The sequence below is a fragment of the Trachypithecus francoisi genome, unplaced genomic scaffold (genome assembly GCF_009764315.1).
Source record: "Trachypithecus francoisi isolate TF-2019V2 unplaced genomic scaffold, Tfra_2.0 Lachesis_group10, whole genome shotgun sequence".
NCBI classification, from domain to species: domain Eukaryota; kingdom Metazoa; phylum Chordata; class Mammalia; order Primates; family Cercopithecidae; genus Trachypithecus; species Trachypithecus francoisi.
The window spans coordinates 26087027-26102827 of NW_022681455.1; the positions used below are offsets into that span (position 1 = coordinate 26087027).

General features: G+C 38.8%; 1 protein-coding gene across 1 annotated transcript in view; it reads left to right on the forward strand.

The window, feature by feature from the left end:
• Nucleotides 1–13721, forward strand: part of SCGN (secretagogin, EF-hand calcium binding protein) — a 50282-nt gene extending 36561 nt beyond the window's left edge. Inside the window, exons 8-11 of the mRNA XM_033216427.1 lie at nt 1484–1529; nt 1784–1843; nt 3359–3427; nt 13162–13721. Of these exons, the coding sequence (XP_033072318.1) occupies nt 1484–1529; nt 1784–1843; nt 3359–3427; nt 13162–13290 (304 nt within the window). The 3' untranslated portion in view covers nt 13291–13721. The remainder of the gene's footprint in view (nt 1–1483; nt 1530–1783; nt 1844–3358; nt 3428–13161) is intronic.
• The last annotated feature ends 2080 nt before the right edge of the window (nt 13722–15801 follow it).

Genomic DNA, 15801 nt, shown 5'->3' on the forward strand with positions numbered 1-15801 from the left:
AGTTTTAAAAATTCCTCTATCCTTCCATTACTGCTTCCTGCACATTGAACAGACATTTTCAAATGTATTATTTTAATTCCCTTATTTTTCTTTTGCTATTTTTTGAGTTATTTTCTTAGCAGTTGTCTGCTAGATTACAATTAACATTTTAATTTAGGTCAAATCTAATTGTGGATTAATAACAACTGAATTTCAATATTATACCCCAAATTTTACTTCTATATAGTTTAAATGCCTTTCTCCTCCTTTCTGTTGTTAAAATTATATCTTTATATATCGTGTGCTCAGCAACATAGATTTTTAGTTATTGTTTTATGAAATTGTCATTTAAATCAGATAGCAAAAAAGTTACACACAAAAAAATACATTTATGCTGTATTTTATATTGGGTTATATATTTACCGCTCCTGGTGCTCTTTATTTTTTCAGGTGGATTTAAGTTATTGTCTAGTGTCCTTTAATTTCAGCCTGAAGGACTCCCTTTAGTATTTCTTATAAGTCATGTTTCTGGTGTGTTAATGATTTTTGTTGTTGTTTATTTGGTGACTTTTCTGAATTAATTCTATGAAGTCTATATTCTTTGTGAGGTGTGTCCACTGAAGTCTCTGCTAGGTTAGTTCAATGGTCAATTCATAATTGGACAGAGATTTTCTAAAATGTCTTGGACCAGTAAGTCTCCCACTCTCTTCTTGCTAACGGGCTCTGTGTATTTATTAGGGCAAGTTAAATGCTACAGTCATTGTTCTAACCAAGATTCAGCTCTTTTAGGGGCCAGGTGCGGTGGCTCACGCCTGTAATCCCAGCACTTTGGGAGGCCAAGGCGGGTGGATCATGAGATCAGGAGATCGAGACCATCCTGGCTAACACGGTGAAACCCCATCTCTACTAAAAATACAAAAAAATTAGCCGGGCCTGGTAGCGGGCGCCTGTAGTCCCAGCCACTCGGGAGGCTGAGGCAGGAGAATGGCATGAACCCGGGAAGCAGAGCTTGCAGTGAGGTGAGATCGCACCATTGCATTCCAGTCTGGGCGACAGAGTGAGACTCCTTCTCAAAAAAAAAAAAAAAAAAAAAAAGAAAGAAAAAGAAAAGAAAAGAAAGAAAGATTTAGCTGTTTTTTTCCAGAGTAAACACTCCCCAGATTGCTGCAAGACTTTAATTGTTTTCCAGAGCTCTGGGAAAATTATTTTGAATATTTTTTCCAGTTTTCTCATTGCTTTATGAAGGAGAGAATTTCCAGAAGGCCATTACTGTGCATTTTCCACCGAGATGAACTTTTAAAAGTCTGTGGTGACTACTAATCTCTACGAGTTTTTCCCAATTAATTTCTCTGTTTTTGTGATGTAGGAAGTTCTGTCTTTCAAGTACCTATTCTGTTCTGCAGGAAATTGCCTGTACTTTCCACACACCAAGGCTATAAATTTTCATATAACTGAGAGCTGAATGATCCTTATGTGGATTTTTTTTTTTTTTTTTTTAATTTAGGATTCTGGCTCTTCAGGAAAACTTCCTTCTCCAATTTAAAATAGATGTAAGTAGTGACATTTCTCTAGATGGGTTTATGTCATTGCTGTTTCTCTACGGATTTGAGCAGGAAAGAAGAAAGGAAGGCATCTATTTGCTCTACTTTATAACTTATTTAGAAACAGACAAGGCTCAGCGTGGAATCAAGGGATCTTAAAGGTCATTGACTCAAAGTTTACAAAAGTTGCCCAGGACTCTGGAAGAATTGTACAGCTGAATTGTCACATTGCTGGACTGACATAATGTTTTTTCCTTACACAGGCTTGTTCTACTGAAGAAAGGAAAAGGGACTTTGAGAAAATCTTTGCCCACTATGATGTTGTAAGTGTGTCTCTTTATATTGTGCTGGCCATCTTTGAGTAGGAACCTTGTTTAGCCCCTATGTGGAACCATCTTACCCAACAGACCCTAAAATTACATGTTGAATACAATCCCATCTGTGTGTTTCTAGGTCAAGGTACTCTCAAATTCTCTACAGACCTTCTGAGAATAAAGTAAAAATAGCCAAAGGAGTACACATGGTTGAGAAAAGAAAAAAAAAATGACTTTTTTTTGTCTCCTCGGGCCCAAACTACAAGTTTTCTCCTTCTTGTAGGACTAAGAGTTCATTTATAATCATGCACAAAAACATACAACCCCCCAACCCAGTATTCAACCCAAAGAAATAGAGGAAAAGTCATACCTATTTATCATAAAAACTATTTTTCTTGTAGAACCAATTATTTGATGAAAAGGGGAGAAAATAAAAAGTATAAGTACAAAGTATGGCAAAGAGATTAAATTTCCTAAGGATAAGATAGTATGATGTAAGAAGGAAGAAAAGTAGAAAAGAAGAAAAAAGTTGGGAAAGATTATAAGGATGTTTCCCTGAAACTAATCAGATTAGATAATTATGTGTCATGTTCTGAGCAGAAAACAGCATCACCTGGGAGAGGCAGTCTAGCATAGAGGTGGTTAAACATGTGACTTCTGTGACCAATTACCTAGGTTTGAATCATGGCTTATTACCTATGGGACCTTGGGCAGGTTCCTTAGCTTCCCTGTGCTTTGTTTTCCTTATTTGTAAAAGTAGGGTGATAAGGATAATAATACCTACCTTCTGGGGATGTTATGAGAATTAAATGAATTCAGGTTTAGAAAGCTTTTATGAGAGTGCCTGGTAAGTACAATATAAGTGTTTGGTAAATACACTAAGGGAATGGAATTTTAAAAATGGTATGTGAAAGGCTCAGGATTAAGAAATCACAAAGAGAGCAGATGAGTTATTATAGTGGAATTTTAGAGAATAAACAAATACTTTAATATGTATTGTATTTTATAGATGTTCATATTTGCATGTGTTATAAAATGGGAATAAAGGGTCTCATGTACAGACCAAATGATAATTCTAACATGTTCATTCAATGTAGTCTCCCTGGATTTAAAATAAATATTTTAGTAATCACCATATCATTGCCAAATTATAGGGCAAGATAAAAAAGTTTCAACCTATACCTCAAAGGATTAATATTATGTACAATTAACACTTATCTAAACTGAAGCCTAGGACCCGGGAAGCAAATAAAGTCAATATATGACATACGACTGCAATCTGCAAAAGCCGAGGAACTCAAAAGTGTGACTTCTCATTTGGTTACATGGAGTAGTTTTCAACGAGTTATTTTAATTCATGTGGAACATTCACGTCCTGCATGGAGAACATAAATTGGAACATGCCACTTCTAAATCTATTTGCGGCCACACAAGAATACTGATATGGTTTATTTATCTAATTTATTCCTTTGCTTTTTGGCTTAAGAAAATGATATTTAGGCAATTGGATCTTTTCCTTTTCAGAGTAAAACGGGAGCCCTAGAAGGCCCAGAAGTGGATGGGTTTGTCAAAGACATGATGGAGCTGGTCCAGGTGAGTGCAGGTTCTTCTTATTATGAACTGGGATTGTCATTTTGATTGATTCCATTGTTTATGTGTGGGAATCAGTGAGACTGAAGGTTAATGTCAAAGATAAAATATAGGGATGCAGTTTATTTAATAACCTTTGAATTGCTACAAAACCCAATAAACCTCCCTCGCTTTCTTAAGATTGTAGTTTAAATTACTTGAAGTTATCATACAGGTATCTTTTTACTATCATTTAAAGGCCACCTATTTTACCAAAGGACTGCAGTGCCACTGAATATCTTTCTGTTCTATTTTTTGGTTACAGAAAGTCCCTTTTCCCTTTAGACTTGGTTATTAGAATAACTAAAACATTTAATTGAATTTCATGTAATAAAACTTACCTTCAGAATTATATATATATGTGTGTATATATATATGTGTGTGTGTGTGTGTGTGTGTGTGTGTATATATATATTTTTTTTACTAAGAGGCTTATCTAATACCTAGCCTAAGATGGTTATTTATCGGTTAAGACATTGCTGAGGTTGGGGTGGATGAAATTTAGATTATATTTACATCACACAGCTGTTTTATGTAGGATAGACAGCGTTTAAAAAACTTCCTTCGAGGTCCTGTTGAACTGTATTGACCAGCTGCATGATCCAGTTTAGCAGATCATTTCCAATTCTTCCATTTCCATGGGATTGTGTAGATAATGAATTTAGTAGTCTTGTATCCTCAGGGAGTTTTTGAGGTTTGTTCAGAACACGATTCTTTTCTGGTCAGCCCAGATGGCAAAAAATTAGAGTAGCAATTATGAGCTGTTTGTGGAGTTCCAGACTTCTTTGAAAATCCGATTAACACTATGGAGGCTTGCAGCTGAAAAATGTCCAGATATCAATTTTTGCATGAATCTCCAGAAAGTTTGTGTACTGTGATAGAGCAGGCATGGATAAAACCCTCTCTGATGTCTAATTAGCCTGATGAGACGTCTTCTGTGACCCCCTTCTTTTGTTGTTCTCATCCCAACGGGTCCCTTGCCTCTTCTTTTCCTCGTTCTCTTGTTGCTCCGGTTGGAGATTTCACAGGCATTTGCACAGCCAGAATAATTGATGGGTATTGGTGTGGTATTGCTTTTTATATTGATTGCTAGAGGAAAATCCCATTTCACCCATTATCTATTTAATGCCACAATGGCTTCTGCAATAGAAACTGAGCAGTTATCTATAGGAATATTAAAGTTGCATGGCAGCATTTGCTAAACTAGAGTTTTAATTTGCTTTTGAGAGAATGAATGGGACAGTTTTTTGAGAGCTGCCTGGTATCTTATGCATTGGATCCAGGGGCAGTGACTGCCTGAGTGTAGAGCCTGGGGGCTTTGGAACCTTACTGCACTCTATCCCACCACCCTCCACAGAGGTTCTGGCCTTCTGCTCTTCCATGGCCCCCACACACAGCCCAGCTGTGAGTATGGATGCACAGTCACAGTGAGCAATCAGTCATTAACCAAATCAACCTCTCTTCTTCTTTGCTCCCCCTTTTCTTTAGTCTCATACTTGTGGGAAACAATCTTTTCTCAGGTCAGAGGTGTCGTTTGTTGCTGAAAACAGTTTTGCAGCATCCCACGTCTTCGCCAGGCTGTGGGAGGCAGCTGGGTTGGGCTGAGGGATTAGGCTCTGCTTCAATCAGAATACATCCGATTTACAGAATTTGAAGCGGTGGTTTCCGGAGGGGCTGCCTTGGTTGGGGGTGGCTGCTGCTCCTCCTCTTTGGTAACCTCATTTTGGTTCTTCTCCCTTCTTTCTCTTTTCCCTTGCTATGAAAAGAACTGATTGGAATTTTTTTTTGTAGATGAGGCAGTGTAAAATGGGAGACAGTGCTTTGGACTGTGACAGATCTGAGCTTTAATTCCAGATCAGCCATTTATGAACTGTATATCTGTGGGCAAGTTACTCAATCTCTCTGATACTTGTCTTCTCATCCGTTATATGGGCACAATATTTACTTCCCAAGGTTGTGTGCTGACTAGAAATAACATAAACACTGATCACAGACCCTGGGATATCGAATGATTCCCAAAAGTAATAGTCTTTGTTATTTTCTTAGAACAAAGCTGCTGTAATATTTGGAGTACATTTCTCAGCTTGAGAATAGTTATTGAAAGAGAATTTCAGAAAAGGAATCAGCAGCTCAATGCATGGCTATGCCATTCTACTGGATATTCCTGTCCAAAACAATAATGTAAAAAAATCCAGTACAAAAGAAAACTTCTAAAAGATAGGTATGTCAGATGGCAATTTACTAACACATTTTAGTATGCATAGCTTGAACATTTTTGCTTCCTTTCTGATTATAAAATTATCTCTGCATACTATAGAAAAATGTTGAAAATAAAGGCAAGTAAAAGTTAAGAAGCTGATGAGAATTCAAGCTAAGAATTCAGATTCTAGGATGACCCCCTGGGGTTCCAGGCCTGATTTTACCACTCCCTGCCAGTGAGACCTTGGGCAAGTTATTTTGCATCTCCAAACCTCAGTTTTTTCATCTGGAAGATGGAAATTGTCATAGATCCTACTTCCATAAAGTTGCCATGAAGATTACAGGAGGAAAATCTGCATAAGGCAATTGATATTGCGTTACTTCACTAATTAATACCATGGTAATAAATTATTATTAAAAGCAAAAAATATTAGCTATACCACATATTGATCTGGAAAGTGATATAGCTGTCATAACTTTAGTGACTATGATACTTGCTATTTCCATATGATTTTTCTAAGAGAAAGCCCAGATATCTATAATCAGTGTAATTTTACTGGATCCCTTCGTAAAAAATCATGATTTTTGAATCTGGATAATCTTAATAATCTTCAGTAACTCTGCCTTTCAATTGTCATTGAGTTTGGCAATGGTTTCCAAAAGCCAGTAGGAGGAGGTAGAAGTAAAATCCAAACCAACAATGTAGCAGACAAGACATTTTTTCCAGAGAAAATGAAAGAGATGGGAAAAATACTAGACCATGCAAAAAATTAGTTGGAAGCAGAGATCAGCCTCATTCTTCAATGGATTTATATCACCTCTATGGGAAGGTGAAGATCCTCGCCCCTTTTCGCCTCTCTGTTTCTGTGGAGCTGCTGGGGCAGCACAAAGGCACCTCTCAGTGTAAGCATCAGGCCAATTTGAGACAGAGCTAGTTCCTAGGGACCAAGTCAGACTGTGGTCAGTAATTCAGAAGGAATTTATTGGGATTCTCCAGATGATTTGTTGAGCTAAAACATATGTACACAGTAGTTCATTATTAATGTTCTCCTCCAATAATTGAAGGTGCATACACTTACTGTGTCTTTCCTAGTCTTTACTGGACCTTCCTTAGTCTTCTAGGTTTCTTTAAAAATACTCACCATATAATTTGTATGCTGTAGTCAAATGATGACCAGTAGTTGAATTTCACATTTCTTGGCTTTATAAACAGAGTCTTTCCTGTGACTTTTTTCTTTATTTTCATTTTATAAAAAGGGGCCATGGGAGAAGTAAACAAATCAGTATTTGGAATTTATTTTCAAAGATACTGTCAGAGAGCATATACCATGGGGTCAGCAGGAAGCTGGCCCAGTTACAAAGTCTGGATCGGGTTTTTAGTGTTTGCAGTAATAACTCTGAAGTAAGCTTATCTTATAGTCTTTTAATTCTTGGACAATCATATGTGATGTAATATTGACTTTACATGAACAAGATTATTTGGTTATCAAAACACATCATTCCCCAAGCTCTGAAAAATGGCACCCAAGTCTTTCCTCTGTCAATCTGATAAGATAGCAGGTCCCTGAGGAGTAAACATGGTTTCTTTTATTCCAACAAATGTATTGAGATATGATTGACACTTAAAAAAGCACTGTATATACCTAATGTATACAATTTGATGCATTTGGACATAAGTATATATCCATGAAACCACATCATGATCAATGACATAAACTTATCCATTATCTGCAAACATTTCTCTAGCTACCCCCTCCACCTTTTTTTTTTGTCTTTTTGTTTTGTTTTGTTTTCTTTTATGTCAAGAACACTTAACATAACATTTACCCTCATAGCAAATTTCCAAGTATACAATACAATATTGTTAATCATATACACAACTTCTGTACAATATTTTTGTCTGTTTGTTTTTGAGATGGAATCTCACTCTGTTGCCTAGGCTGGAGTGCAATGGTGTGATCTCAGCTCACTGCAACCTCCGCCTCCTGGGTTCATGTGATACTTCTGCCTCAGCCTCCTGAGTATCTGGGAATCACAAGTGCACGCCACCATACCCAGCTAATTTTCGCAATTTTAGTAGAGATGGTGTTTCACCATGTTGTCCAGACTTGTCTCAAATTCCTGACCTCAAGTGATCTGCCCACCTCCACCTCCCAAAGTGCTGGTATTACAGGCGTGAGCCACTCCGCCTGACCTACAAGACTTTTTAACAATCTGTAGCTCACTCAGAGCAGCATAAAAATCAACACAAGAATCCACTGCTTAAATTAGAAAGTAGAATGGCAAGAAATTCAAGATCTCCCAAGAGAAGGTATAAATGTGAACAGTAACATTGGAAGCCAAATAAATTGGCTGCCTGGAAGTGATGGGAGTTCCTGCCCACAGGCCTCCCTAAAGTTCTTTCTTTTCCTTGATGGACGCCACATTTGCTTTTTCTCTGCTATTGACAAGGAAAATGGTTGGCAAGAGGGGACAATACCTCTTTTATTGATAGATTCAATAAAGGATTGAATCTAACATGTGCCTCTCTAAAGAGCTAGCCCTTAGCAAAAATGTTTCTTTTCACTTTTAAATTGTAAAAATGAGACATGTGTCATAGAGAAATGAGAAAACAGAAACCAGAAAAAACAGAAGCATAACCTCTATGTTCTAACAGACTGACTGTGAACTGACTTCTCTCCTATGTATGTTTTTATATGGTTGAGATTATAGTGAATAATAGACATTACAATTTAATAGTATATTATATATAATATAGATCATACTATATATAGCCTATTATAGAATAATAGTAATAGTCATTCAGTAACCACATAATATTTCACCTGTGGTTAGATCATAATTTACTTAAACACTCCCCTATTACTAATAATTTAGATGGTGTCCCATGTCTGTGATTCAAAACAATAATGCAATAATATCTTTGTGCAAAAATCTTTCTCTGTATTTGGCCTTGTCCCAGGAATAAAATGACTAAATCAAGTGGTTTGCATGCTTTAAAATTCCTGGGATCCATTGTCAAGTTTTAGCAAACATCTGAAGAAAGAGCAGGTGTGTTTTCCCATTTCGTTCTTCAATGTCCTTTCCTCCAACCTGACTTTTCTTCCCCTCACTACTCAGAAAGTTGATGATGACTTCATTTTGACCTAGCTTTGTCTATCAAGGAAGAGAGCATTCTGGTATATATAGTATATGTTTTCACACTATTAAGTTAGGGACTTAACGTGCTGCCATCTCTTGGGTGTTGAAAAACTGAAAAGAGAGGATAGGTGGCAAGGAGAAGAAAATGTAATCCCAAAGAGTGAATATCTAACAAAAGAATGTCTGGGGTGGTGGGAACTGGTGATGGGAAGAAAGTTGGAAGATTGAAGAGGTTCTTCCTGGAGCTTCTCAAATTACATCACTGCTAGGAGACTTCCCAGTATCTGAGCAGACATTTCCATTTGCCTAGTAAAGTGATCCTAAAGGAACACCAATGTAATTTCTTATTTTCATTTTAAAGAGCAATGGCAGGTGATAATTTGTAAACAAGCTGAGGCTTGTTGGTAGAGACCTGGATGGATATCTAAAGCAATAATATCTTAACTTCTGCCTGTCGCCTCAATGTTTTCAAACACCACTGTGGCCAATATATAGTAAACTGGAGACAGAAAACGTCGTAATTTTGCATGGTTAGAGAATAAGGTTCTGGTTAATTAAATATTTTGATTAATAGAGAATTATTTTAAGTGGATTACAATAAAATGCACTTACCATCAGTAAAACTCTAATTCAGTTCCTTTAGTGGTCCACTGTTGGAGTCATGATGACTCTAAGATAGAGATTTGTGGAGTGCTGGTTAACAGAAGGCTTGGATATGAACTTTAATTATTTTAAGAGAATTGGAATGTACACGAAAGGGTAGTCGTATGACAAAAATAGGAAGGCTGCATTTGAGGATAGTCATTCACTAATTTCATAGATATAATTGAGTATCTACTACGGGCAAGAATTGGGAAGAGAAGGCCAGACCCAAAGGTCCCCCAACTGCCAGGATTAAAGGGAGACAGGTCAGCATTTTTCAATCAATTTTATCTCAGATCCACTCTCACACTGTCCTATGAGATGAATGAGGAAAAAATTACACTTTTACATGAAAGGTTATGATACAGTGTAGTGATGAAAAATATACACTTTGGGACCTGCCTGCCTGGATTTGTATCTTGGTTCTGACATGGCTCAGCTGTGTGACAGTGGGCAAGTTAATTAACCTCTCTGTGCTTTAGTTTACTCATCTATGAATTAATGATGAAAGTAGATACAACCTCCTAGGGTTGTTCTAAAGATTAGAGTTAATGTATTTAGAGCTTTTACCTCAGGAACCTATCTGCAATTATATTAGTCACTTGTTATAAAAATTGTTGTTAAGACTGAGGCTCCAAGGGTTTCTGGTGATGTGTCTTCAGTGACACGTGCATTTTTTGAGCTGTGGCATTTAGGTCTCCTGACTCATATTGAGTTGTTCAATATTAAAAACATAACTCAAAAGGTCTGAAGGAACTTCCCTTACACACATCCGCATTCATTCCCACATCCCCTAACACACATACATTCATACACCAAAAGTATTTCTACTCACTTGAAGGAAATAATTACTATGATGGGAAACAAAGCCCATTATTCTTCAATTACAAAACAAAACAAAAACAAACTTAGAATAGTTTGAATGAGGTAAATACATTGGCAAATTAATTCACACTAATTTGTAAATGACTACCACTTGAGTATTTTTCTAAACTTGGGATTTGCCAAAAGGATCCTGGGGCCATTTAGTGGAGAAAAGTTTTAGCAACAAGTCATTGAAGACGGTGAAAAGCAAAAATTCCCACATTGCATTGTACAACAAATGAACTGAGACCACCAGGGGATCTCAGAATGCAGCCTCTTTTCAGGACCTCTGAGCCGTATTTCCTCGGGCCACATCTACACTTGCCTGGTACTGGCAGAGAACTACAAGAGAACCTATTGACAGATCGAGCTACATTGTGGCCTCAGAGTCTAATCATTCAGGGCACTCTTCACAGAAGAGTGAAGTCGATCAAATTTATCTTCTGGTCCCAGACTTTCAGCTCCTGATATCTCTCTGAACACCAACCCTACTCTGGTGTTTATTATTCCTGCTCTGCCATCTGGCTCCCAATTTCTTTTGCTGTTTCCTCCTCCCTCCTATTTAAAAACTGCTATCAATAATAGATTTGGTGTCAGTCATTTGCCCCATTGGACAGTGCAAATTAACGAGTCTTAATGTGGCTCGCTAGTTAAGGGACAATTTTTTTTTCTCCTACTGATGACGTTTTTAGTGATTTTGTTTTTGGAAACGAAAAAAACCTTGGGGCAGGGTTGGGTAATGAAGAGTGCTTCCCAGAGCCCCTGAAATCAAACCTGCGGGTGGCTGCCTTCTCTGTTCACTCATAAAACTACTCCAGTAATCAAGCGGCTTGGAAATTTGACTAAATTTGTTTTTTGTTTTTTCTCTCTGTATACTGATCTTTAAATTTAGATTTGTGAACACAAGTTTTCTGAAAAGGAATTTAGTGGAAAGGCTTTATTCCCGTTAATAGTTTGAAAATGGGGCTGGGCATGATGGCTCATGCCTCTAATCCCAGCACTTTGGGAGGCCGAGGCCGGCGTATCATCACAGGTCGGGAGTTTGAGACCAGCCTGGCCAACACGGTGAAACCCCATCTCTACGGAAAAAATACAAAGTTAGCCGGGTGTGGTGGTGGGCACCTGTAATCCCGGCTAATTGGGAGGCTGAGGCAGGAGAATCACTTGAACCTGGGAGGTGGAGGTTGGAGGTTCCAGTGAGCTGAGATTAGGCACTGCACTCCAGCCTTGGTGACAAGAGTGAAACTCCGTCTCAAAAAAGAAAAAACGGGAAAATGGAAGACATACTTTTCAGTGTAAACCAGGGTGCAGAGAACAAAAGGGGTTTGAATCTTACAGTCAGTGCTCACTCAGGTTTCCAGCGAGTTCTGTTTATGCAAATAAAGGATTCAAACTTGCTTAGTTCCAATTGGTTGTTGGCGTTGAGTCTGATTGGTCAATAGAGCTGAGCCTTGATTGGTTAATTTAACTGAGTTCTGATTGGTTGGTTCGGATGAGCTCTGAAAGCCCCCAAAAGAAAAAGGTGCTGGTTTTCAGGAAACTTGAGTAAGCTGTCATCTCTAGTCAAAAAAGGACCACTTGGATCTATTTTAAATTTAGGGCCCGTGGCTGTGCATGGTGGCTCACGCTTGTAATCCTAGCACTTTGGGAGGCCAAGGTGGGCGGATCACCTGGGGTCAGGAGTTCAAGAGCAGCCTGGCCAACATGGTGAAACCCTGTCTCTACTAAAATACAAAAATTAGCCGGGCATGATGGCGGGTGACTGTAATTCCAGCTACTTGGGAAGCTGAGAGGGGAGAATCACTTGAACCCGGGAGACGGTGGTTGCAGTGAGCTGAGATCACTGCCACTGCACTCCAGCCTGGGCGGCTGAGACTCCGTCTCAAAAAAAAAAAAAAAAAAAAAAAAATTTAGGGCCAGTGAACCACGTGAGATCCATTTTGAAGGATGAGCTCTTTGATTTTGACGTTTATTCACAGTTGCATCAGCACTCATGTAGTTTCTTTAGGCCAGCCTTTTCTCCACGAGAATGGTATGAAATTTTGCAATGAGCACTCAATTGGAATCAGAGGATTATTGAGGACTATCTCCAATTGTCAGAGGACTGTTGGACTATTCTTGGGCTCAAAAATGCTGCCACAACTTTCCAGCTTGGCAGAAAGCTTAAGCTTTCTCTGTACCTCTGTTTCCTAATCTGTAAAAGAGGTGGAATTATTTACTTCCCAGCATTATTGTGAAGCTTAAATGAAGTAACCTATGGAGAATCAATTTGTTAAAGCATTCCTCACTTTTGCAGGCCTTTGAGCTTGAAGTAAAAAACTTTTCCTAGCTAACATGTATCATATTTCTAGCTAACATTCTTTCTTGCCCCCTAACATATCCCTTGGAGTAAATGTTACATCCCTAGCTCGACCACATGTGCATTTAGATTTACATTCAGTATAACCATTTTTTTTTTTAAACCAGAGGCACAAAAATCTCCTACAGGGCGATAATGAAATGTGTCTTCTCTCATCAGTGCAGCAAGGCAGAAATTTATGATCATAATTCTCTACTTTGAGGCAACGTATCTTTACTATGCTTGCTAATAAGGCAGTGAAAGAACTGCAGGGAAGTGATGTGGAAGTAAAGGTTTTTTGGCCTGAAGGGACATGCTGAGAAATGAAACTGTTGGCAGAAAACTTATCTTTGGTAGCATTTGGTGGGATGAGGCGATAGACTCATTCCCTCACTCCCTGTGGCCTGTCTCCTCCAAGGCAGGACACTCTGAGCTTAGAGAGCATCAGAGAGGGTGTTAAAGGGTGGGAACATCATTGGCTTGCCTGTTAACATGTTACTTTTGTCGCCCTCAGCCCAGCATCAGCGGGGTGGACCTTGATAAGTTCCGCGAGATTCTCTTGCGTCACTGCGATGTGAACAAGGATGGAAAAATTCAGAAGTCCGAGCTGGCTTTGTGTCTTGGGCTGAAAATCAACCCATAATCCCAAACTGCTTTGCCTTTTGCTCTTACTGTGTTTCTGTGCTCTTGCTGGTAGAATTGTATCTGTGCATTGCTGTTGGGGACACAGTGGGCAAACTCACAAATGGTGTGCTATTATTGGGCAAGAGAGGGACGCTAGGGCCTTCCTTCCACCAGCATGATCTATCCCTGCCTCACTGTGCAGTGTCTGTGTTGTTTTCGCCTTGACCCTGGGCTTTCCTATCCTCCCAAAGAGTCAGCTCCCCTGTTACATGGCTCTGCCTGTCCTTCCCTAGTCACCAGGGGACAGGGGCAGCTGAATGCATTCATTTTGTGCTTTTCTTGTGGGCTTTCTGCTGAGTCTGAATGGTGTGTAGCATTCATGGCAATTCTGTAACTTCAACATAGATTTTTTTAGTGTGTGTGGAAATAAATCTGCAATTGGAAACAAAATGTACTGGTAATTGTTTTTGTCTTGTGACCTTTGAAATGTTCTACCTGGTGGTTTGACTAACAAACCCCTGACGTAATGGAGAAGGGTAGAGAAGGAGAGGGAAGGGCAATATCTTAAAAGAAATCCATACCACCAATCCTTCTATAGTTCTCACATGCCCTCACTAGGACTGACTTCCTGGTGAGCTGGCATTAAAGCAAGAGCTGCCAATAATCACTTTTTATTGGAAGGAGGAGACCAGAACACTCATCCTGGACTGGGTTTTGTTCTTAAGTGCTTGGTGAGCTCACATGGATAGGCAGGTAGAAATAGAGAAGAAATATGAAGAAAATGTTTCCCAAGTAACCCATGCTCCCCTCTCCATCCCTTCCTTTTCCAACAGTGCTGTCCAGAAAATCTGGGACCACGGCAGCCTTCTTCTAGGTACCTGAGTGTCTCTCATGGGTGCCTCTGCATGCTCCTGGCCCCAACATGTACCCTGCTCTCTTCTCTCCTGGAACTCTGATGCCATTACCATGGAAAGGAGACTGCTGGGGCAAGGGCAGAGTTTCTGTGGGGCAGGCCCCACTTTCCTTTACTGTCTTCACCCTTTATTCTTCATGACACCCCTACCTTATACTAGACCGTGTAGTAATTTCAGGCTTCGTGAAGTGTTATAGATAATTCAGAAAAATTAGTGTAGAACAGTGTATTTAGAGCTGTTCATAACCCAAGAATTCTGTTTACAGGGGTTCCCTTCATTGCACACCCTTTTCCTAACTTGATTTTCTTCCCCTCAGGTCTCCCTTACCTCCAACATATAGATAATTCATATTAAGAACTACTATTTACTAAAGCTTTCTATGTGCCAGGTACTTCTAGGTGCTTTCCATGCCTTAAGTAATTTAGTCTTCACCAAATCCCTGTGAGATAAGTACTATCATGATACTCAGAGATAAAGAAACTGAGGTAGATAGAAGCTAAACAACATGTTCGTTATCATAGCTCTTACAAGTGGGAAGTCAGGGAGTCTGACTCTGGAATCCCATGCTCATAACCACCATTTTATCTATTTATTTATTTATTTAATTTATATTTTTAAAAAGATGGGCTTTCACCATGTTGCCCAGGCTGGTCTCAAACTCCTGGGCTCAAGTGATCCACTTGCCTCAGCTTCTGAAAGTGCTGGGATTAGAGGCATGAACCACCATGTCCGGCCAACAACAGACAATTTTCATGCACCTTTCAGGAAGCCTTGGCCCCTTTCTGCAGGTTCTTTCTCACTGTGGGATCCACCACACCTCCCGGAAGGACAATTCTCCAAGTCCGGGTCATTCAGCCTGGAGTACACTTTGTGGGAGCTTAAAGAGAGTTCAGGAAGCACCACAGGGTGAACCACACATGCCAGATTCTTCTGTTGATTGTCCAAATGGTGAGCTAACTGTGCACACATACACCCTTCACAGGACAAACAACTATTTTCAGAATTGAGACTACCTGAACCCACAAAGAGGAAAAGACATTCTCTATTTCCAGGACATCACATTATTCTGCAGTGATTAATTCTTCTTAATCTCCTGTTTTCTTGTTGTGTTTCAAATAACAGAAGAAGCCTTTTATTTTAACATAGTTGAATTTATTTTATATTTATTTATCGCAACATACTTTATGTTTGGTTTGAGAAAACCCACTCTATATGTCACAAATGCATTCTCTTCCACTATCACTTTTTTAAACTTCAAAATAATTATAGTCATAGATACATATGTGTGTGTTTTTAGCACACCAATTGCTATTTAACCATTTTTAAGTGTATAATTCAGTGACACTAATTACATTTACAATCTTGTGCGATGATTACCACTATGTCTAAAGTTTATTCATCACCCCAGACAGAAACCCTGTACCCACTAAACAGTAACTCCCAATTTCCCTCTTCTCCATTCTGTTAAGCTCTAATCTATGTTATCTATATGAATTCACCTATTCTAGACATTTTATATAAGTTGAATCATATATTTGTCCTTTTTTGTCTGATTTGCTTTACTAAGCATCGTAATTTCATGATTTATCCATGTTATATATCAGAATGTCATTCCT